Genomic DNA, 26002 nt, shown 5'->3' on the forward strand with positions numbered 1-26002 from the left:
TCTGGTAAAACAAATTATTACGACAACTTATCATAAAAGTTTATACATACGACAATGAAGATAACGATAATGATGATGATGATGATGATGATGATGATAAAGATGAGTATGATGTGAAGGACAGTAGTTTAATACAAGGCACAGTGGTCAGACTACACCACACATCACAAAGTTATTTCTGTTGTCATTAAATCCCAGGTAAACTTGTAAACCTTGACGGTTCAGACACATGATAAAAGGTATCCATACCTTGTCCATCTTGTAATGGTTCCAAAGCAACATAATCCTGAGTAAGTGTTCTTCCTTTTTAAGATGGTATTTAGTGTCTGACATGAGGACAATGTGGCTACTACTTCTAGCATCCATATCCCCTTTCATACTAATTCTGTAGACCGCCCCCCCATCTCCCACTTGTTTCTTTGGTTTGTAATTATTGTTGTTGTTGGATAGCCCTGGTCAATTCTGTTTGCGTAAATACAAATACGGAACTCTCTGGCCAAACGAAGAATTAGATTTACATTTCTAATTATAGCTATCTTGTTTTAATTGTAAGGCATGTATTCCTAAGATTTAGAAGTTTAAAAAATCCAACAAAACAAAACAAAAACATATGGTCCCTATTGAAGGAGTTTGTTGAGACGAACTCGACCAGATCAAACAACAATGTTGAAATTTCTTTGGTATGTGCTTTGAGGACAAATGTCAGAAATGGAAAATGTTTGGTGACAGACATTGAAATTTTACAGAAATGCTTCTGATGTTGTTGTTGCTAAGAAAATGCGGTCGGTACAAATGCAGGTGAAATATTTTCCTGCAATAAAAGATCGTTTAATGCGCTACTGATGAAGTCCATTTTCTGTTTAAGCTCATTCGAGCAAATATCCATTTTCTTCACAACATCCAGTTCTTTGAGAAAGGAAGAATCCAGAGGAATAGTTTCTCTCCCACATGGTTCTTTCTTCACATCACCTGAGATAAGATTCAACAATTTCTCATGCAGTTCAGACCGATAATATCTACAACAAAACAAAATAAAGATCATTTTAGTGAAATAATAAATCTATAAGTGATTAGAGTTCATATTATGGTATACACAACACGACTTGTATAACTGTGATGTTCATTTACAACCATCACTTAATGACAAAAAAAAGGTAGACACACACACTCGCACACAACAGGCTTCTTTTAGTTTCCATCAACAAAATCAATTCAGAAGAGCTATAACACAAGATACTCGCCCAAGGTGCTGCACAGTAGGACTGATTCTGAAGTCAAACGGTTGGGAAGCAAGCTTTTTAACCACACAGCCACACACACATCTGTCTGTCTGTCTCTCTCTCTCTCTCTCTCTCTCTCTCTCTCTATGTGTATATACTATTATTTGTTTCAGTCATCTGACTGCAACCATGCTGGAGCACCACCTTTAGTTGAACAAATCGACCCCAGGACTTGTTCTTTACTCTTTTGCCGAACCGCTAAGTTAAGGGGATGTAAACACACCAACATCGGTTGTCAAGTGATGGTGGGGGGAGACAAACATAGATACACAATCCACACATACACATGCATACACACATATAAAAGGGTAAAAATGAGTAAAGACTTCTTTCGGTCATTAATGACCATGGGATTGCACCTAGAAATTTCCCCTCTGAGGCACAAGTCCGGGCAAGGTGGTTTATGGAAGACCAGCAGTTGCCCATGTATACCAGCCTCACCTCTCCACACCACTGATGTTATCCAAGGGAAAGACAAAGGCCGATACAACTTGGCACCCATCATGTCGCAAGTCAGTTGGAGTGAATTGGAGCAATGTAAAGTAAAGTGTCCTGGTCCCGGAGTCGAACTCACTACCTTATGATTGTGAGCTTGACACTGAACCATGTGCTTTCAAACACACACACACACACACACACACATACACATAACGTGTCATGTAAAAAGCACCTGTGCTGGGGCCACAAAAAACTCCCAGTACACTCTGGAAATTAATTGCTATTTGGAGGGGTATCCAGCCATAGAAACCATACCAAAGCAGACAACAGGGCCTGGTGTAGCTCTCTGGTTAGTCAGCTCCTGTTAAATTGTCCAACCCATTGCAGGATGGAAAATGAACATTACATGAGGATGATGATGATGATGATGATGATGATGAATTTCATTACCTGAGTTGTTCAAATGCTTCTTGTAATTGTTGACACTGACAGCATATTTCCTCCATTCGACATCTCTCACGCTGACGAAGAGCTCGTTCTTCCATAAAGCAGCCCTCAGTCACAGAACGTAACTTCTGTTCCTGAAGTATTTCAGCTTCGAGTAGTTTTACCTGAGAATTAGCCTGGCAAAAGAAAAATCAAAAGAAAATTAATGGCCACATGTAAAAGAATAAAAGAATAACCCTTGAGCATTTAGATTATTTTGTAAAAAATAATGCTTATTAATTCAAATTGATTTGAATTAATCATGCATTATCTCCCTTTTCTAGATTTCAATGACGTCAGTATATTTTTAGAAAGACATTGCATAACTGCGGTCAGAAGATGAATTTGGTCCATTAGAACATAAAGCATGTAGAATATATATGGGCTTGACACGGCTGGTTTAAATTGCTAAAGGGATATATATATATGTGTGTGTGTGTGTGTGTGTGAAAAAAATTAATAGAAATGGGTTTTTCCACTTCAATAATCAGATGTTTATAAACTTATAAACATCTAATTATTTAAGTGGAAAAATTGTCAGAAAAGCCATTTCTATTCACTTTTCCAAATAAATAATACTATAGCAAGGGCTTTCTATTTCTTATTCTACTATATATATATATATATACATATATATATATATATATATATATATATATATAATTATTACAAATTAAAAGGGTAAAGATTTATCAATTTATTAATTTATTAATAAATCAACAATTAATAATTTTTACCAAGCCCTTCGGTATGTAAGCACCATTATCGGTGGAGAACTTATTTAAAAGTTCCCATACATTTGCTTCACCATATACCAAAGTTCAGAAATAGCAGCTAAAAAAGCTGAGACTCCAACAGATAGCATTACTTGTAACTCACAAAGGCAAAAACAAGAAGAAAAAACAATGAAAACTAACCATTTAAAGTTAATCATAGACGCATTTCTGGATTATGAATGATAAAATTCAATTTCCGTCATCGGTATGATATTCCAGTAGTACATTCGACTATGCTAGCAAACCGCGCAAGTATGAACGAGTGAACATCATGCCTCGACACAATCTGAAAGCATAACCGAACTTACCTCGGCCAGTCATTCCACTACTTCCTCCTCAAGAAATTACCATGTGCGTTACAAACAATACCGCAGAAGCTTTGCGTTTACTATCAGGGAGTGAATAATTATTACAAATTAAAAGGGTAAGTTCGGTTATGCTTTCAGATTGTGTCGAGGCATGATGTTCACTCGTTCATACTTGCGCGGTTTGCTAGCATAGTCGAATGTACTACTGGAATATCATACCGATGACGGAAATTGAATTTTATCATTCATAATCCAGAAACGCGTCTATGATTAACTTTAAATGGTTAGTTTTCATTGTTTTTTTTCTTCTTGTTTTTGCCTTTGTGTGTTACAAGTAATGCTATCTGTTGGAGTCTCAGCTTTTTTAGCTGCTATTTCTGAACTTCGGTATATGGTGAAGCAAATGCTTGCTGATCCCTTAATTATGTTTATAAATATATATATATATATATGTATATATATATATATATATATATATATATATATATATGTACATATATATATATATATATGTATATATATATATATATATATATATATATGTATATATATATATATATATAAATATATATATATATATATATATATATATATATATATATATATATATATATATATATATATATTGTATAAAGGATCTAGGGTAAGGTCAGAACAATGCGAAGTAAATGCAAGGCAAATCGAATATATGAATTAATGTAGACTTCATATATTCATTGTCTTGTGATTTACCTTGCATTTACTTCGCATTGTTCTGGCCTTACCCAAGATCCTTTGTACAATATATTCTACACACAGCTTCATAGTAATTATTCCGTATATATATATATATATGTAGAGAATCATGCAGGCATGAAGTGGATTCGATCCACCATAGCCAAATTTCAAGTAACAGTTCAATAGAACTTTTCTCACAGTGGAACAATGGTTTTTCTGTGACAGCAGTTTTACATTTGCCAGATTGCCTTAGCTAGGCTGAAATAATGTCTTCATCACTTGACCATTCTAATCTCTCCTAGACCACCAAAAGCTAGAATTAAGATAAGAAGTACCACCAACTAAATCCATTGTTCTCAACGATATGTCTGTCCTCCTGGATAGTTATAAAAACAAGAACCCCCAAGCAAAAATCAGTTAGTCACTTGGTGACAACTCAGTTAGTCGGCTCGTGACAACTCAATCAGTTAGTTAATGAATGACAACTTCTGTCAGAGACAGCTACCATCAGTTAGGGAGTGGAACACTAGAATCATGATCACAAGCAAGGTAGCTACTAAAGACAGTGGTCAGAGGGAGAAGCGAAATTTACTGTCAGCAACTATGAGACAACTTCCCATGACCTTACAACTTTCACTAGCTCTAATTCTGTTCTCTATCTGTGGATTCCTGCTAAGAAAATATGTACACAAAACTATACAAGGAAAATCTACCACATCTAACTTTACTTTGCATGCTCTAGGATTTTATCACCTGCCCATCAAGGCAAGGTGTATTCAATGTAACGGTAAATAAATATTTTCTTCACAACTTCAATCACTGTTCTTTCATCTTAACATAATGGCAATCAATGAAGAACCAATCTTTACAAACTGATTACAACGCCAACATCCCATATTACTGTTACACAACTAATCTTCACTGTTACACACACACACATATATATATATATATATATATATTGGGTTGGTGCATGATTATTGCAGCTTTTTTTCAACAAATTTTATTCAACAAAAACAATAACAACATGTAACAAAAACATCTTTAAATGATTATTCCTTAGGATATTCACCATCTATTGGGTTGGCAACTAAGTTCCTGCTGTTTTTTTAAATTTTGGAATATATTGTGGTTTTAAATTTTGGAATCTATTTCTTTTGAAAATTCTATTTTTGAATCATTTTGGAATCTATTTTGTTTATTTTTCTAATTAATTTTAGTTCATTTTTGTTTATTTTCAGATAATTAAAATGGAATGTCAAGTTAAGAAAAACAAGCATTTTCAACACCTCCTTCTTTTTGCTTTTAATCAAGGTTCTAAGGCCGCAAAAGCTGCTCACGACATTTGTGCTGTGTATGGACAGGGTGCTATAGTTGAAACAATCGCTCATGGTTGGTATGCCAAGTTCAAAAATGGAAATTCTGACCTCAAAGACACACTTCGTTCTGGCCAATAGACCAATAGTCTACCTTTCCTATCTTCAACAGTTGTCTCCCTTATAAAAAAAAAGAAAAGGAAAAGAGATTGAGCTGTTTCTTACTTGATGAAGTTGAATAGCCATTTCCTGCATTTCTGCTTCAAGACGATCTGCATAAGCCCGTTCCAACCCATCACAGGGTGTTCGCACATTACTATGCCAACGTGCAATAGCACTGGCCATTTTCCTCCGAGGACCAAACAACCTTTATATAACAAAGAAGTAAAAAATTGAATAATAAAGACAATCTGAAAAATATTTATAAGAGTGCATGCGTGCATATGTGTGAAAATGTAGAAGCAGTAGAGTGCCACACTAAATTCTTTGCAGTACGAATGCATTCATACACAAGCACACACATATACACAAATACACACACACATAATGTAGGCGCAGGAGTGGCTGTGTGGTAAGTAGCTTGCTTACCAACCACATGGTTCCGAGTTCAGTCCCACTGTGTGACACCTTGGGCAAGCGTCTTCTACTATAGCCTTGAGCCGACCAAAGCCTTGTGAGGGGATTTAGTAGACAGAAACTGAAAGAAGCCCGTCGTATATATGTATATATATATATATATATATATATATATATATATATATATGTGTGTGTGTGTGTGTGTGTGTTTACATCCCTGTAACTTAGCGGCTTGGCAAAAAGAGACCGATAGAATAAGTACTAGGCTTACAAAGAATAAGTCCTAGGCTTACAAAGAATAAGTCCTGGGGTCGATTTGCTCGACTAAAGGCGGTGCCCCAGCATGGCCACAGTCAAATGACTGAAACAAGTAAAAGAGAAAAGAGAAAAGAGTTATGTATGTGCATGTCTTTGTGTTTGTCCCCAATTGCTGAACAACTGGTGTTGGTTTGTTTATGTCCCTGTAATGTAGCAATCTAGCAACAAAAGTGTAATAGAATAAGTGCCAGCTACTGGAGGAATAAAAAAACAGAGGCGGATTTGATAGACTAAACACTCCAAGGTGGTGCTCCAGCATGACCACAGCCCAATGACTGAAACAAGTAAAAGAATAAAAGTATGCATGAAGGGAGAATACTTACTTAATGCCAATTTCTTTAAGGTCGTTGTCCGTGAGGGAAAGAAAAACTTGCAGGTCAACATCTTGTTCTTCAAATACAGGCAAATATTTTAAGAGTCCAAGCTGTTGTAAAAGTTCAACAAGGGTTTGAGGTTTATCTGAAGGCATATCAGATGGGGTCACTGAAACAGGTAGATTGGGTGAATCTACAGGGTTGACATTTCTAGTCTGTAGAGTGGCAGGGGGACAATTTGGATTATTTTGCGTGTCATCCGTAAAGAGACTGTCATTATTGTTGCTGTTGCTACTGTGAGATGGCAGCCATTGTTGTGAAAACGAATCTAATTTATCACCAAAATATAAATCCCTCACTACATTACTTTCACTCACAGCAGGAAAGTTTGTTGGTGGAGCAACCCCTCCTAAGTTGGTAGATAAAAAGTGTAGGTGGTTTTGATCAAGTTTATCAGAGGGAAAATCTGATTCATTTTGTGATGGAGATCTGTGCATAAGAAATTGACCTGCTGTATTGTTATCAGGTTGAATCACTGGGAAATTTGCATATTGTCCTGCAAGGTTCGATGTTCTAATGTATGGATCAACTATTAAATCTGAGGGATAAATTGATAGAGGAGAACCAATACAAGAATCCAGATTCTGTGACATTTGTTCCTTGCCTGGAAAGGATTTCATTTCATTGTTTTCTGTCTGATGTGGAGTGAAATGTCTTTTGGCGCTGTCACTTTGGATTTTATATTGAGTATCCAAATAAAACAGATTCCTGTCATGATTTGAGTTAAGAACTGAATCACCAGATATTGTACCCCAAGTCAAACGGCAAGGATCAGAAGAATAACCTCGGTTTAGCTGGTTGTTTGAAGAACTTATCTCTAAATGTGCAAGACCAAGTGCATCATCTCTAGGCATCTCCAACATCTCTTTTGGAATCACAGAGGGCTGAGATAGGGTTTGGTGGGCTCGTTCTTTTGAGAGCTTACCGGATACATACTCATGTTTTGGTAAAAGACTCTTGGGAAATGATGAACTTACAACATCATCACTGTCTGAGCTATTACTATGACTAAGTTGCAAAGCTGCAGCGAGACCACCACTGGAGCCTGAACTACTTTTGATAGTCAAAGCCCCAGTCTGAGAAAACACTGTACTTTCATCTTCATTATCACAAGAATCTGAAACAAGAAACAAAGACATGATTTCAAAAGATTTCAGTATCATATTAACATGGTGGGGGCGCAATGGCCCAATGGTTAGGGCAGCAGACTCGCGGTCGGAGGATCACGGTTTCGATTCCCAAACTGGGCGTTGTGTGTATGTTTATTGAGTGAAAACACCTAAAGCTCCATGGGACTCCAGCAGGGGGTGGTGGCGACCCCTGTTGTACTCTTTCACACCAACTTTCTCTCACTCTTTCTTCCTGTTTCTTGAGTAACGCTGCGATGGACTGGCGTCCCGTCCAGCTGGGAGGAACACATATGCCATAGAAACCAGGAAACCGGGCCCATGAGCCTGGCTAGGTTTTAATAGGTCACATAAATAAAAAAAATAAAAATCATATTAACATGAGAGACCGTTTAACCGTTTAACATTCCTGTAATGATGTTAATTATCCACCAAAACATAGAACTGGTATTTTTCTGTGAGTCACATTGTCTCATAGTCAATAAGAAAGATAATTTCCAGCATTATACACTGATACAGAACATGGCCGTTGGGTAAAACCACTTTCCATAATTAATGGTAATATAATTTTAAGGGGTGAATGTATTAAAATATATTAAAATCATTAGACAATTACAAGTTATAGAGGGCCCAAAATCCCTAATGAAATTCCTTACTATATTTTAAATGACTCATTTATCATTAAAAATGAAATAAAGATGTCTTTTAAGTAAGTCCTGAAGAATTCTTTGGTTTTGATATTCACCTGAATTTTCATGAGACAAAATGAAGGTAATAAAAAGATTTTTCTCTTTAATAGGATGCTGGTTTAGCTCAAATGAAATTGGAACCAGATGGTCTGGTTCCCCTTACTAACAGCAAGGTGGATTTGGATGATGCAGAATTAAGTGTACTGTCTAAAACATAATGAAATCTGCAATAATTTTAAAACTTTCTGCTGGTTGTCAATACCTTGTAAACTTGTCTTTGAGATATGAAGTTGAAGAATTTATATATTGATTCTTCTGTACACACTATCCTCCACAATATAACAATTTGTTGTGCAACATAGTGCTTAACAGTGGGCCTAATGCACCCCTCCCCCCAGCTTAACATCACCAGCTGGTCCTTGAGTGCTTTTAGTGGAGATCACACTGCTGAGGCATTGAGATCATGTTTTACCTGCAGATACTCAGGGTGGGCATTGATTGCATCAATCTCACCATTCTGAGAGGTTATGGAAACAAGTAAAGGTCAAAATAAACAATTCCCACCTCAACCCCTCTCAATTTCTACGCATTATTCAATATATTCGCACTCCTCCCACTTCTGCTCCATCTCTAACTATCCCTTCCGCTCCCCATATACTCTTGCAACCTCTACCTAATGACCCTTCCTCCTTCCCTTTTCCCCTGTCCCCAGGGCCAACTCTGACAATTAGTCACAACTATCTTTATTCCTATTTCCAGCTTCACCCCAATTACCCTTATCCACTCTTGTATAATGCAAGAAGCCATATGTCTCCTCTACAACACGAAACCTGTTCCTGCTCCCTCTTTCATGCTTTAACCCTCTCATCACTTAACATAAATACCCCACCCCCTCTCTCACTTTCTCCGTCCATCCATCCATCCAATAGTCTCACTTACTCGAAGGGGATTTTAGTCTTGTGAGTGACATGGTGACTTCACTGGTGCTGGTGCCATGAAAATGTACCCAATATATTCTCTAAAGTGATCAGTATGAGGTAAAGCATCTAGCTATAGAAACCATGCCAAAGCAGACACTGGAATATGATGCAGTCCTCCAACCCATTGGATCCTGTCAAAATCTTCAAGCCATACCAACACATGGACATTAAAAGATGATGATGATGATGGTGATGAAGACAATGACATTTTCCCATGATATGCTATATTGTATTTTTGCTCTTACATCCCCTAGTGCATACAAGCATGAACACCAACAAAAAAGATTACGAAATTTGAAGGTTTTTACTCCTCAGATATTCCATATATATTAACCCCTATATGATGACAACAACAACAAGAACGACACCGAAATAAATTACCTTTTCCTCCAGAACTATCTAGATTATGATCTTGTGGGTTGATAGGTGACGTGACATCTCTGTATCGCAAATAGGTTTCTTCTGCATTGCCTCTAGGAAACGTTACATAACCTTCCGGAACAGAAGTGGCTGGAAAGATCAACAAGAATTACAAATTTAACATTTACAATTTTACCATTTCTTTCTTTCTTTGTCTCTCTCTCTCTTTGCCTCTCCTTCTATCTCTTTCTTTCTTCTTTTTCCTTCCTTCCTTCCTTATTTCATGGTTGTGCGGTTAATAAGCTTGCTTTGGAACCCTGTGGCTAGGGGTTTGGTCCCACAACATGAATATTGTTCACTAACATCCTACATTATACCACAGTTTGACCAATACCTTCTGAATGGAACTGGTTCACAAAGACTGAAGAAGTCTGTTGTGTTATATATATATATATATATGTATATATATATATATATGGTAATTCATCGAAGCTGAAAAGACTTCTCAAAATGTTACTTAGATCATCAAACATTCATGAGTATTTAGACCAATACACACACACACACACACACACACACACACACACACATATAGATATTTGAATTTTTTTCTCTGTGGCATGAAACGTTGGGACATTCCAGCAGATGGTGTTTAAACCATTTAGCATATAATCATTGTCAGTCATATGTCTTGCAATGGATTTGTTTGGTATGCGACATTGATAAGTCAAAACAATGACGAAACAATGTCTATCACTCCAAGAAAGGACCTGATGTGAGTTGACTAAGCTTTACTTTGAGGTATCTTTTACACCAGGTGCATAGAGAGTATATTCTCTTACACCTAAAAAACTGCAGCCAACACACGAACTAACAACACACATACCTTGTGTATGTGTGTTCGATTTTGTTTATATATATATATATATATATATATATATATATATACTCTTTTACTTGTTTCAGTTATTTGACTGTCGCCATGCTGGAGCACCACCTTTAGTCGAGCAAATCGACCCCAAGACTTATTTTTGGGATGCCTAGTACTTGTTCTCTTGGTCTCTTTTATTTCTTTATTGCCCACAAGGGACTAAACATAGACGGGACAAACAAGGACAGACAAAGGGATTAAGTCGATTACATCGACCCCAGTGCGTAACTGGTACTTAATTTATCGACCCCAAAAGGATGAAAGGCAAAGTCGACCTCGGCGGAATTTGAACTCAAAACGTAGAGGCAGACGAAATACCGCTAAGCATTTCGTCTGGCGTGTTAACGTTTCTGCCAGCTCGCCGCGTTCTTGGTCTCTTTTGCCGAACCGCTAAGTTACGGGGACGTAAACACACCAGCATCGGTTGTCAAGCAATGTTGGGGGGACAAACACAGACACACAAATACATACACAAACATACATATATATATATATATATATTGTATAGCACTAGTGTAGCAATAATTGGGTACCCTCCCAGCAGTATACTGGATAGATACTATCCCTTAGTGGGTTGAACCCCCAACCCCTAACTCTCTCACGTTATATATATATACATATATACGACGGGCTTCTTTCAGTTTCCGTCTACCAAATCCACTCACAGGGCTTTGGTTGGCCCGAGGCTATAGTAGAAGACACTCGCCCAAAGTGCCACACAGTGGGACTGAACCCAGAACCATGTAGTTGGTAAGCGAGCTACTTACCACACAGCCACTCCTGCGTTGTATACAATTAAAAAGCTTATCCATTCTTAAGTATTTGTATCACCAGAACTTAATTCTATTTTTCTCAAATCTTGATTTAATAAAAGACAACTCAGTCTTGAAAAGGATATTTGATATTTATCAATCATAATTACCTCTGCCTTAGCAAAGGCGGAGGTATTGTTTTCAGTCGTGTTTGTTTGTTTGTCCGTGAACAAGATATCTCAAGAACCACATAGTGGGATTAAGAAGTTTATTTCACACTCATGTGGTACTGAGTTTTATATCACAACATGATACCAAAGTTAGCAGTAATATATGATAAATGTAAGAACTTACTCGGGAAGGTTGGCACATCACATTTCCTTATTTGGTCAGGCAGTCGACCATAATTCTGTACATCACACTTCCTTGACTGCTCAATGATGCGTGCAAAAGCATCAGGCCCATCTCGTATATTAGGAGAAGCTGAAGTAGTATAAAATAGAATACAAACACTCTGTTAGAACAAAAACACAATTAAAAATCTTTGTCAAATCAAATAATTAACAAGAAGATACAAAATAAAATTTTAAAAGTATATTAAAATTTAATGAAATAAAAAATCATTATTATGATTATTATTGTTATTTGTGTCTATTATAGAAAGGATTCTTCTTTTATTTTCTTATTATTATGAAGGTAGGGAGTGGGCAGAGTTAGTGGCATTTTGCCTGTCTTTACACTCTGAGTTCAAATCTCACTGAAGGCGACTTTTTGTTTTCATCCTTAGTATCAGTTGAGTACTGGGGTCAATGTAATCAACTAGCCCCCTCCCACAAAATTTCAGGCCTTGTGCCTTTAATAGAAAGGATTATTATTATTATTATTATTATTTTATAAATCAACACTTATTATCATTAGCACTGTCAAATCATCAAAGACCGAGCCTCTTGTTTTGTTATTTTATTTTTGTTTCACCATTTAGCAAGGAGGGAAGTCAGTGCCCCGTGGTTCATTACAGGACCTCCAAAAATAATGGGATGGAGGAAGGAAGTTACTCCGGAACTGAAAGTTTGGCCTGAATACTTGCAGCATTGTGGACTCTGCTAATGGCATTCAAGGTGCCAAGTGGTGCGTTAAATTGGATGGTGGATTAAACCTTTCATTACCTTATTATTTTTAAAATACAATGTCTTCCTTTTAATTAATTTCAGAAATATATAAGAATTTAGGAAAAGAACTGTCATTATTAAGATGGTGAATGCTACATAATTTAACATGAAATTTTCATGGAAGATCTTAATTTAGATCACTTTTTATAAATTACATATCCAATATAGGTAGAATCAATAAAACAAGTACTCCATCCAGTGAGATAAATATCAGTTTAATACACAACCAAAAGAACTACAAATAGTTTCATGCTTTTATGATACTATATATTAAATACTAGAATATGAGGAAGGCATTGCAAGTGATAGGTATCGAGCATCTCAATCAGTAAACTTCATTAGGAATCTAAATTCTAGTAGAAAGAAACTACATGAAAAGATAACACAAACCTCTTGATTCCTTGGTACGTACGCCCCAATTGATAGGATGTCGAGGAAGTTGCGGTGCTGCTAGAAGTCGGGCAGGGTCTTCTGGAAAGCAATTACAGTGATGTATTAATAATATTCTATAACTAGTGTACCCGTGCCATCAGAAATGATGGCATAAAAATGATATGGATAATAAAATAAAAATAAAAACATTACAACCTCTATCTCAGTAATTGCTTCAACACCACGTTTCTAGTGTAAACCCTACCAGCAATGAGTTCACCTTGTTTTGGATGGTCCATTTCAGTATTAATTAATTCTTCCATTCTTGATGTTCTCTCTCTTTTGATTTCTCTTCTTTGTGCTGCTTCCTCTTCCATTTCATCTTGTCACCTTTGCACTGCTCTCATTCTTAGATATTCTCTCCTCACTGCTGCTTGCTCTTCTGTTTCATCTTGGCGCCTTTGTGCTGCTCTCTCTCTTTGGATATCTCTCCTTTGTGCAATTAGGTGCTCCTTTTCATTTTGACGTCTTTGAACCTGTCTCCTTGCATCTTGCACTTGTCTCTCTTGTCTCACTTCTTGCGATTGATTTAATAACCTTAATGTATTGTTTAATCTTCTTCCATCCAATTCTTCCTGAGTGAGACTAGCTGTTCTTCACCTTTGTCTCTCTCTGGCTAACCATCGCCTCCTGTCTGATTCATTCTCCATAGCTGGTGGATGAGTATATTTAATACAACGGAACACAAACTTCAAAACAAATGAGTATATATGTGTGTGTGTGTGTGTTAGTTTGTTTATATTTCTATACATAACCATACAAAGTCCCAAATTACACAGGATTACATTAACAGCATACACACAATGACTTATTTTTTTTCCAGCAACGTCTACACGTTCTCTATCTCTGTCTGTCTGTCTGTCTCTATCTCTGTCTGTCTCTATCTCTGTCTCTCTTTCACACTCTTTACCGCCTGAAATAGAAAAAGATCTTGAAGACAAACTTCACCGCCTTGGTATAATTCTACATTCATAAATATTTACAAACACCCACAGTGCCATGCAGTGGGACTGAACCTGAAACCACATACTTGCAAAACAAGCTTCTTAACCACACAGCCATGCCTGCACCTTTAGTTATGAAGATTTAATTCATAACTATTTGATCAGTAATTGGGAGATTTAACCTTATACTCATTATAGAAATCTGAGTAGGTTATCAATTAATTAAATAACTAAAAATATAGAATTTGTTGGACTTTTTTTTTTTTTTTTTTGTAATGTGGCAAAGACATAGAATAGTTATAAATATTTCCCCTGACCTCGCATCGCTACATGTTGGTCAATAAGACTGACAATCTTCATATATCCATTGATAAGTGCCAGTGACCGGGCAGTGTCTCCAATGATGGTCTTAGCATTAAAATGAACACCCTGAAATTAGAGAAATTACAAGAATAAATAAGAGAGGTAAATAGATAAATAGACAGATAGATAGATAGATATAGAGGGAGAGAGAGAAGTAAGTAAAGGTCATAAAAGAAATGAAAGGGTAAAATGTTAAAAGCATAACACAGCATATAAATATTGTATTTGATGGCATAAAAGATGTACAGGCATATTAGATGCAGCCCCAAACCTTGGCAGCAGATAGTCAAGAAAAAATAGTTATTAGTGCATTAATGCATGTTAGATTTAAAGGCGACTAGCTGGCAGAATTGATAGCATGCCAGGTGAAATGCTTAGCAGAATTTTGTCTGTCTCTATGTTCTGAGTTCAAATTCCACTGAGGTTGATTTTGCCTTTCATCCTCTCAGGGTCAATAAAGTAAGTACCTCTGGGGTCAATCTAATTGGCTTCTCCTTGAACTTGCTGGCCTTGTGCCAAAATTTGAAACCGACATTTAAAGCAATGAAAGCAGTGAGCTGACACAAGCATTACTATGTTGGAAATATTACTTTGTGGCACTTAAGACTTTACATGTTGAGTTCAACTAGGATTGGCTTAGCTTTTATTTCTTTTGTGGGGGCCGATAAAATAAATACCAGTTAAACATTGGGTTCAACGATGTAATCAACTTGCTTCATTGTTATAAGCTTGCTGAAGCATGCTCAGTCTCTGCAGCAGATTTCCCAAGTTTAATGTAAGATCTCACATTGGCTCTCTGATCCAACTTCCTGTCCATGACAAAAAAATCATAGACTACAGCCTATACATGATCACAAAAACACAAATTTCAGAACTTGTAAAGTAAACATAGTGATGTCACTAAGCACACTGCCTCATGAAGGTCACTGCTAGCTCTCATCACGCATGCAACTGTGTGCTGCCATCTATTGGTGTGCTACAGAACTAGTCTGAGAACTTTTTGATATCACTTATCTATAAAAGGTTTATAAGTTATTTTGTTTAGAATAACAAAAGACAGTGAAACAGCAAAATCATTAGTATGTTGGACATACATTAATATATGTTAGTTCAAATCATTGGAAACTGAGCTAAAATAGTTATTTTGTTTCAAAGGAAACCCGTCCTGATTGATGCTTCGCTGTATTCCCATTTTGCTTCCTCTAGGTATGCTTAAAGAAAAGCGTATATGAAATCTTTTGTCCCCTCCCCACTTCCTATCTTTCATTATCTATCAGTTCTCTTCTGCCTATCTGTAAAGTCAATGCTTGTAAGATTCTTTTTTTTCTCAATAAAGTAACTGCTGAAGTCATGCTTTTGATGAAAGTGAACATTAGCTTTGATCTCCCCTCTATCGATTCGTCTTAGTCAACCTGTAAAAGTTCTGACCAATACATATCAACAATCCCATAATTCATAATTAGTCAGCTCAAATGTTTGGACTATCTATCTACCGAAATTACCTGATTTCCGAAGTTACAAGAAATTCACGAGACAATTTGTATGAAAAGAAAAAATAGTTAACTGATAATGCTACGTTTAATAAGTTATTCTGCTGGCTATGTCTGTTGTTTTGCATATAAAAAAATGTTTGGAATAATTAAATAATTTTGTATGTATAATTTTCTGGCACTTTTTCGTTTAACTGTGACAGCTTGTTTTTTTTTGTTTTGTTTAAGTGTGACAGCTTGCTTACACGTACACAGGAGTTTTTGTGTGACAGCTGAAATATTTTTTGTTTGAGCATGACCGCTAAAATATATTTAATCAGAAACGAAAATTAAAACAAAAATACTAACAAAACATATTTTATTTGAAAAATTTATAGATTATAAACATCTCTCGCACCAATCAAAATTATAGTTTATAAACATCTCTCACACCCATCAAAAGAGTCTGGAATGGATCATCATTAAATTGATATTGCCACATGAATTCAATTAAGGGTGGAGGTAAAGATCAGGGACCGCACCCACTTCGGGTTTTTTTTTTACAAAAACACACTATATCGATGGTGGAGATTCCAAATATGAAAAAAAAAATGCATTTCAAAATTTTAATCCCCACCCCCTCCATTTCTTAAATTTTTTTTTTGGTGAAATATGTAGAGAAATATGGAGATTATGATACTGAAAAAAAAAAAAATTGGAAAGACTTCCACCTGTCCCTCCCCACCATTTTCTCCAAAATTTGTTTATTTGAAAAATTTTTACTCAACGCCTCAATTGTAACTGATCATTAAAAATGTGTTAAAGCATTTCTTTGTCATATTATCTGGATTATATATATATGTTTGTGTGTATGAGCATGTTTGTGTGTAGCCTTGTCTAGTCATCATGTGATGTTCTAAATGAGGTTGTTCCTCTTCAGTCTTCTGCAAGAAATATTCCTAAATATGGAAAAATATTACCTTGCTTCAAAACAGACAAAGCTTAACAACAGGAATACTGAATGTGTGCTGCTGCTGCTGCTGCTGATGATGATGATGATGATTGTGCAAGATTGAATGACAGATTTGAAATTTAATCATGCAATGAGGAAATAACAAACCATAGCTTCACTTACATGTTGCAACAAAAGCTGAACAATAATCTCGTGTCCTCCTGCAGCTGCTTCCATGAAAGGGGTCATCCCCAGGCTTGGTTCCCTGCCAACATGAAATAATAATAATAATAATAATAATCATGATAATAATAATAATAATAATAATAATAATAATAATAATAATAATAATAATAATAATAATAATAATAATCACGATTCTTTCTAATTTTGGCATAATATCAGCAATTCTTGTTTTTCTTCCTCTTCTCGAACACTACCATTGCTACCCCAACAATCTTGAAAACCCTTCTCCTACTAAGCCATAAAAAGATAAGAATTCAAAGCAAAATAAAGGCATTTTTCAAAAGTATCAATGACCTATATACCTGGCGTTTAAGTTGGCATTATTCTCTAACAGGAATTTGACAACATTCTGGTGTCCGGCATATGTGGCATGGAACAGGGATGTCCATCCTCGTTTATCCACTGCTTCAAGATCAGAGCCATGCTGGAAAATGAAACAGGAAAAGATTAACAAGAAGAGTTATTATATAGGTTTCAAATTTTGACACAAAGCCAGCAATTTAGGGGAGGGGTTAAGTTGATTACATTGACTGGTGCTTATTTTATTGACGACGAAAGGCAAAGTAAACCTTAGCAGAATTTGAACTCAGATCGTGAAGACAGATGAAATGCTGCCATGCACTTTCTCTGGTGTGTTAATGATTTTAATTTACTCATTGCTTTGACATAGCTAGATATTGGTTTCAAATTTTAGCACAAGACCAGCAATTTTGAGGGAGTGGGTAAGTTGATTACATCGACCCCCATGATCAACTGGTGCTTATTTTATCAACCCTGAAAGGATGAAAGGCAAAGTCAATCATGGGCAGAATTTGATCTCAGAATGTAAAGCCAGATCGAATACTGCTAAGCATTTTGCCCAGCGTCCTAGTGATTCTGCCAGTTCACTACTTTAAAACCCTTTTGTTACTGTATTTATTTTGAGATGTTCTCTGTTTCTTTCAATTAATTTTAAATATAACAAAGAATTTAGTAAAATAACTTAGTTATCATTAAGCTGGTTTTAGGAACATAAGTTTGGTGGAAGATTTGAATTCAAAACTTATGAAAACAAGCCATTTGTACTATAGAGCCAGAAACAGTTTCAGCCAGGTTGATAATGAAAGGGTTAACAAGAAGAGTAACATTAACAATAGCATAGAATAGGGGAGGGGGTGTCAGTGGGGCCCCAGTTAAGCGGCCCTTAAAAAAATTGCGCCCCCTTAGGACATTCCCTGGGATTAGGGCAGTTTCGTTGTCCTTGCATCAATGGTCTAGGAGGAGTTAACGAACATAAAAATGTAACAGACAGAGACACATCACTCAAATTTATAATAGGACATATATATATATGTATACAACAAAATATGAACTCCTATCAGAATTTTCATACCATGGACAAAAACCCTTTTCACCCACACTACATAGCACATTCCTTGGACAACAGAACAGCAGTTTTAACATCCAACATATATTTTTACTTTTATTTCTATTCTCTTATTTCCCTTTATACTTCCTACATCTCTCCCTTTCCAAAATAACTTCTCATATTGAACTCTACTCTTTCTTTCTAGTTAACTCTCTCATATCGTCTCTGATGATGGGATATCTTTTATAACCGTGAAACAGCTGTAAGACCACCTTTCTCTTTATAAATGTGCTAGGAGTTTCACACTGCCTTGGTTTTGTTGTCTCGTTTTATTTAACACCCATATATATATTCTTTTATTTGTTTCAGTCATTTGACTGCGGCCATGCTGGAGCACCGCCTTTAGTCAAACAAATTGATCCCAGGACTAATTCTTTGTAAGCCTGGTACTTAGTCTATCTCTTTTGCTGAACTGCTAATTTATGAGGACGTAAACACAGACACACAAATACATACATACATACATACATACATACATACATATATACATGTATATACATACATACATACACACATACATACATACATACATACATACGACGGGCTTCTTTCAGTTTTCATCAACCAAATCCACTCACAAGGCTTTGGTCGGCCCGAGGCTATAGTAGAAGACACTTGCCCAAGGTGCCACGCAGTGGGACTGAACCCAGAACCATGTGGTTGGGAAGCAAGCTTCTTACCCCACAGCCACTCCTGCACCTATATACATACATATATATATATATATATATATATATATATATATATATACACATACATACATACACATACACACACACACAATCACACAAACACAATAAGTTTCTTTCAGCTTCTGCCTACTACAACTACTCACAAGGCCAGAAAGCATTAGTCAGCCTATGGTGCCAAGCAGTGGGTCTGAACTTGAAACCATGTAGCTAGGAGTGAACTTTCTAACCACACAACCATGCCTATGTCTACCTTACCTGTCCAATAACAACATTGTCACTAAAAACAATGGTTTTATGCAGATTGAAAACAGGGATTATTTTTGTTACCTGAAACAGGAAATAGGACACTCTTTCATTGCCACAGCTGGAAGCTAACATCAAAGATGTTTGCCCCTTGTAGTTGCTTATGTTCACATTGGCATTGGCCTTCAACAGGAGGTTCAAGATGTTTTCATGTCCAATATAGCTGGCATACATCAACGGGGTCCATCCACCTTTATTACGGCAGTCAATATTTACTTCATTCCTAGAAAGGTAAAAAGAAAAATGTTTTTTAATTCAGTATCATCAGAAAAGTAGTGTAGCTTGTAAGGGAGGGGGGAGGTGACAGGAGAGAGATTGTGGCAGTGGGGGTAGGTTGTGATAGTGGAACGAAGGCTGCAACTGGAGGTGGTGCAGTCCAACAGAGTTGATGCTTTTATGGGAGTGGCACTTTTAGTACAGAGAAAATTCAAGGGCTGTCCTGGGCAGTACACACTTTAACTATGCCATTGCATCACAAACTGATCTCTGTCTGTCTGTCTCTCCCTCTCTCTCCCCTCTCTCTCTCCCTCTCCCCTCCCCCTCTCTTCCCTCCTCCCTCTCTCCCTATCTCTCTCTCTCCCTCTCTCATGCACAGAGTTAGAAACTCAAATACACATATATAATTGAGATTGCATCTTACCTGACCAAAATAGAACGGACGCATTCATAATGTCCAATGCTGGAAGCTGTGTGAATGTCAAGAGGACAAGGTACAAAATCTTCATCTTCATTAATAGCCACTCGTCCTCGCCAAACTGACAGACTCCGATCAAGAAGTTCACTCTCAGAAGATTCATCAGAACCCTCGCAGGAGTTGTTTTCAGTACCAGAACTCATTGTTTCAAATAGTGTGAACAGAGCTGGGTTCTATCTGGAGATGAACTATGGATTGTTACACAGAAACATTTTGACCCAGATGTGGGTAAATTCACTCCTTGCTGGACACCCTGTCAAAATAAAAGAATATATTTCAAGTACAGGAGTTTATGGCAGCTATCGAATAGTTGAGGCTATGAAAGAAAATGCTTCCCTGGGACTTTGTTTCCTTGTAATTCTTTTTATTAATAAAGCATAATTTTACATACAAAAAGGAATCAATCAACTTATTTCCATTTTGAAAATATTTTTGTTTTGGAGCTTAAACTCTGGGATCTTCCCTCCCATGATCCTCTTTGGTTTTCATCTGTACGTGTACTGGTATCTATTTGTTTTTAGTATATATATACATATCTATGTGTGCGTATGAGAAAGAAAGAGCTATATAAATTGAGGCTAAGTTCAAGGTGAACTGAATTTGGGATCAACTTTTGACTCCTGGTTTAATCATTTCACTTCATCCCGACTGGGTAGGAGCAATCTTTTCTGAGAAGTAGGTTGCATGAGACATGGTTTATTATCAAGCATGCCGCACTACTAAAAAAATTATAATGAATTTCATTTTCCTTGTTAAGTTATGTGTATTATTCAGAAAACCCCTCTGGCCATAACTCATCATAATTGATCTACACTTAGCCAATAATCCCTCCATAATCAACATAATGACAAGTTTGCTTATGTAACATCTGTTTTTCTTTTCCATGCTAGTATGGGGTGTGTAGGGACTTATTTGTGATAGGATTTTATTCGTGGATGCCCTTCCTGGTGTTAATCTTAACTTGTTTATTCCTGGATGCCTTCCTGTTGCTGATCCTAACTTCTTTATTCCTGGAAGAATTGTTAGCACGCTGGACGAAATACTTAGAGGTATTTTCCCCTTTGTTACATTCCGAGTTCAAATTCCACCGAGGTCGACTTTGCCTTTTATCTTTTTGGGGGTCGATAAATTAGATTCCAGTTAGGTACTGGGGTCGATGTGATCGACTGTCCCCTCCCCCAAATTTCAGGCTGTATGCCTATAGTAGAAAGGACTATTATTATTATTATTACTAATTTGTAAGGTATTGAGCAGGTAGAATCATTTGTGCATCAAGCAAAATACCATGAGAAATTTCTTCTAGCTCTTTCTGTTCTGGTTTCAAATCCTGCAGAAGCCAACTTTGCCATTCATCCTTTTGGGGTCAGTACAATAGAGTACGAGTCAAGTACTAAGGTCAATGGTATCGAGTAAAACCCAGCCTTCAAAAATTGCTAGTTTTGTACCAAAATCAGAAACTGTTAATATTATTGTCACATCAAAGTGGCAATTTAGGATTTATGGAGAGTCAAAGTTGGGAATTGTGTGTATGTGTATATACATACACACACACACACACACACACACACACATATATATATATATATATATATATATATATATATATATATGCATATTATATATATATGCCGGTGGCACGTAAAAGCACCCACTACACTCTCGGAGTGGTTGGCGTTTGGAAGGGCATCTCGCTGTAGAAACTCTGCCAAATCAGATTGGAGCCTGGTGTAACCACCTGGTTCATCAGTTCTCAGTCAAATCGTCCAACCCATGCTAGCATGGAAAGCGGACGTTAAACAATGATGATGATGATGATAATATATATATATATGCATATATACATACGTATATGTACATACTTACATGTATATGTATATACATATGCATATGTGGGCACAGGACGTTACAAAACATAAACAACAAAAAATATGAAGTACGAGGTCATGGAATAAGGGGTTTTTTTGCAAGCAACGAAAGAAACAAATGGAAAACATGACAAGCAACACAAGGAACGACCCTTCATCAGTTGTCAGCCGTTTTTCTAATCCGTATTTCCAGCAATTCACGACATATATATATATATATATATATATATATATATATATATATATATATATATATTGTACTCTACCAAATGTATTGAGCAATCCTTCAATATAATGCAAAATTGTTTACATTGTAACATGTATGTATGTATGTCTAACATAAATGACAAGAGAAGAGGAATTACGTTATGAAATTCATTAGCTTACAGCTGTTTCTGCCACAAGATGCAATGTACTCAGAGCTGTGTGCTTGTGCATCACCTCATAGCTTCATTGGAGCTTTTATTTAATTTCATATTATGCTCTGTCCTCACCTAACACCTTATTCTGAAGCATGTGTATACTGAATTCTAACACCAGATTAGTAATATGGCTATGCCCAACAGAAATCTTAACACACACACACACGTTATATGTAAATGTATATATATGTAGTATGGGCATTCCTTCGATATTGATCTACTGAGTGTCGGTGTGAGGAGATGACGTCACTCACTCTCTTTTTTCAATCTAGCTTCTTTATCTATGTCATGGGGGAAGGTACCGAAGGATTGCCTGTTATACGCACATACAATTACATATAAATGTATATAAGAGAGATTTTCGGTTCGAAAGAATGCCCCTCACTGTGTGTGTGCGTGTAAGAGAGAGAGAGAGAGAGAGAGAGAGAGAGCATTACATGTAATTCAGAAAATGTAAATGGGAGTATGACTTATTCCCCTTACACAAACACATAATCAATCTTCGGTTATCAGTTATTCTTTTGTTCGTAAGAAGAGTGTGAGACAGCAATAGCTGTGTTTAAATATTGCTAATTAACATGACAAGTGTAATAATGTTTATTAAAGCTATATAGCAGTAGAATTTTTATTGCGAATTCAGGGCATTTAAAACTGAAGTTTTCCAGTTATATGGGATTCTAGTCTCATATTAAGATATCTATTGTAACGTTGAGAGATACGTGGAGCCAAGCCAAAGCAATAAAACCTTTCACACCTGTCGACTCTGGAATAGTTATGTCTACAATAATCCCGTGTCCCTGCGGTAAATGATCTAATAGTATCTGGTTAAAATTCACGGTATGTGAAGTTTTAGACATTAACATCAGACTTAGTAGAAGCATATTCGTAACCGACGTTTATAATTTAGTGATAAAAACAAATTTGCAAGATTATACGAGATTATGACAATTGAATGTTTAATACATATATTTTATTACCCTTCCGTTTATGTGCCTGCGTAAATAGTTGAACAGATAAAGAATACTGGAATACTGTGCTAAGGGTCTATGTATTTGATTTTCCCGCCGTGGGTTTTCCCATTTGAATTAGTAAAAACTAATCAGTCATACAGCTCTACTTGGATATGAAATGTTGAATAATTTATGCTATTCGAAAATCAGTCCCGGATGAAAACGAATATATATTTTTATTATAGGTCTTTTTAGTGTATTTACTTATTAAATTTTTCTATATGTGATTGTGGATTTTCATGGATGAATTAAATAACTGTTTTTTTTTCTCTCTAAATTATATATTTATACATATACATATATATATAGATTGGGTATCTTATAATGATGGGACATAGTTTACTCATAATTTACAAAATACTCGTCCTTAAAAAATGTGCCTCTTTCAGTCCTGATTACTTGTGTTTATATATATATATATATATATATATATATATATATATATATATATATATATATATATATATAGGCACGTGTGTGTTGCACATTCTTCCATCGAAACACTTGACTCTTTAAAAAGAATTATCGAAACAGTACTTAGACCTAAAACGAATTTAGAGACTGGTTTTAAAAATTAAATCTATGCCTTTATTACTAATACTAAACAGTAACGTTATATACTGTTAGCTGTGGTATGTAAATGTGTTGGAATTTTATTTAAGAGACCTCGAAAAGTTTGGATTTTCTCAAGGCAAGAAATAAACTATGTTAATAAAAGTTCTCAAGTAACTCCAAACAAGCTATCCATTAGTGGACAGTCCATAGTATATCCCAAGTGAATAAGATACGAAATTTTAAACAAATGAATAACTTTTAAAAGTTTTCTCATTGATCAACAAGTTTTAATTGGTCATCGTTGTTTTTTAAACAAACAAAAAAAAAATGCTTTAAAAGAACAAAACAAGGACTAAATGTTAATCTTTTAAGTTGGAAAATCAGTCACTTAGTCTACGAAACATGCTGCATGCATTATTAGAACGGATTACACTTTACCATTTATCATGGGAACCAAGTCTTAAAACTGTATTGTGTTATTGTTTTTGTATTTTTTATGTTAACCACCATCTGTTTTTTTTTGTATGTATAAAGCTTTTTTGTTTGTTTGTTTTTTCGTTCTTATATGACTAAAAGACAGTCAACAAGTTTGTTTTGACAGTGATGTAAACTTTGATAGAGGAGAGAGACTGGATGAAAAAGTTATTAAAGGAGGGATGAAATTTCAGAGGCTGATACCTAAACGGTGTTAGGGGAAATTCGTGAGACAGGTCAGATATATTCCGAGCACCTGCTGCTCACTAGTTCCCCATTGAGTTTCTTTTCGCTGCCGTTAAACTTTTCGACCAACCTTATTGACTCGATCGACGAGTCTAAGAAAACCCTTTTACGTAGACTTTCGACCTGGTAGAAATAACACTCAAATCTCTCCCCCCCCCTCTCTCCCCTCTCTCTCTCTCTCTCTCTCTCTCTCTCTATATATATATATATATATATATACTTTATTTAAAAGCAGCAGAAATATAACAAAAACCTGTTACTCGGAGTTTCTCGTTCCCGTTCATCGGACAGTTTTGTTAGAAATCATATGCTCACTCTGGTATATATGTATATATATATATACTTTATTTAAAAGCAGCAGACCCAATACTGTTACTCGGAGTTTCACGTTCCTGTTCATCGGACAATTTTGTTAGAAATTATGTGCTCACTCTGGTATATATATATATATATATATATATATATATATATATATATATATATATATATATATATATACTTTATTTAAAAGCAGCAGAAATATAACAAAAACCTGTTACTCGGAGTTTCTCGTTCCCGTTCATCGGACAGTTTTGTTAGAAATTATGTGCTCACTCTGGTATATATATATATATATATATATATATATATATATATATATATATATACTTTATTTAAAAGCAGCAGACCCAAGACTGTTACTCGGAGTTTCACGTTCCCGTTCATCGGACAGTTTTGTTAGAAATTATGTGCGCTCACTCCGGTATATATGTATATTTATATATATATGCATGGTTGATGCAAACAGGAAAAGTAGAACTAAAGATATGAGTATATGCATATTCTTATTAATATTTAGGAGAAGCAAGAGAGTGACTCAAGGGCCGAGAGTGTCGTGTGTTGGTAAGTGCTAACGTACGAAACTCTCTCTCTCCTCTCTCTCTCTCTCTATATATATATATTTTGGAAAAAGGCAGGAATACTTTTGGTCATAAGGTTGCTCGACCAGTGTCGACCTGTTGGATATGCAACCAGACTTTCTGAGTTGACCGTCTCCCGACATGCTAGAAATAGCAGCTTAATTTACAAGAAACAGACACATTGGATAATGTGGCCCTGGATTCTCTACATATAGGAGAACACGGAGTGGTCACGCTTGGTACGTCTTCGATCATGAGTTTATATGATCAGAGCTGATCAAGACTGAACCATAATGATTTGTAAGTTAAGCCAACAGTTGTGAGAGGAAGAGATTAATGGATCTTATCGACTCCAGTATGTGACTGGTACTTTATTTTATCGACCCAGAAAAGATGAAAGGGGTAGTTGATATCGGCAGGATTTGAACTCA

General features: G+C 35.9%; 1 protein-coding gene across 2 annotated transcripts; it reads right to left on the bottom strand.

Moving 5' to 3' along the window:
• Nucleotides 1-24711, bottom strand: LOC106879729 (ankyrin repeat and SAM domain-containing protein 3). Of its 2 annotated transcripts, none has more exons than XM_089352094.1 (13): nucleotides 24391-24711; nucleotides 20047-20353; nucleotides 19431-19629; nucleotides 17306-17427; nucleotides 16941-17022; nucleotides 14291-14402; nucleotides 12988-13065; nucleotides 11783-11911; nucleotides 9767-9895; nucleotides 6539-7706; nucleotides 5547-5688; nucleotides 2169-2341; nucleotides 1-1016 (listed from the first exon to the last, which is right to left on the bottom strand). In XM_089352094.1, the coding sequence occupies exons 2-13, from the start codon at nucleotides 20241-20243 to the stop codon at nucleotides 770-772; spliced, it is 2778 nt and encodes a 925-aa protein (XP_089208220.1). In that variant the 5' UTR covers nucleotides 20244-20353; nucleotides 24391-24711; the 3' UTR covers nucleotides 1-769. The 2 variants fall into 2 exon arrangements, with proteins under 2 accessions (XP_089208220.1, XP_089208219.1); XM_089352093.1 differs by having other exon boundaries at nucleotides 12988-13068; nucleotides 24391-24687.
• Between the last annotated feature and the right edge of the window lie 1291 nt (nucleotides 24712-26002).

The sequence above is a fragment of the Octopus bimaculoides genome, chromosome 5 (assembly GCF_046866305.1).
Source record: "Octopus bimaculoides isolate indiv1 chromosome 5, ASM4686630v1, whole genome shotgun sequence".
Lineage (NCBI taxonomy): Eukaryota > Metazoa > Mollusca > Cephalopoda > Octopoda > Octopodidae > Octopus > Octopus bimaculoides.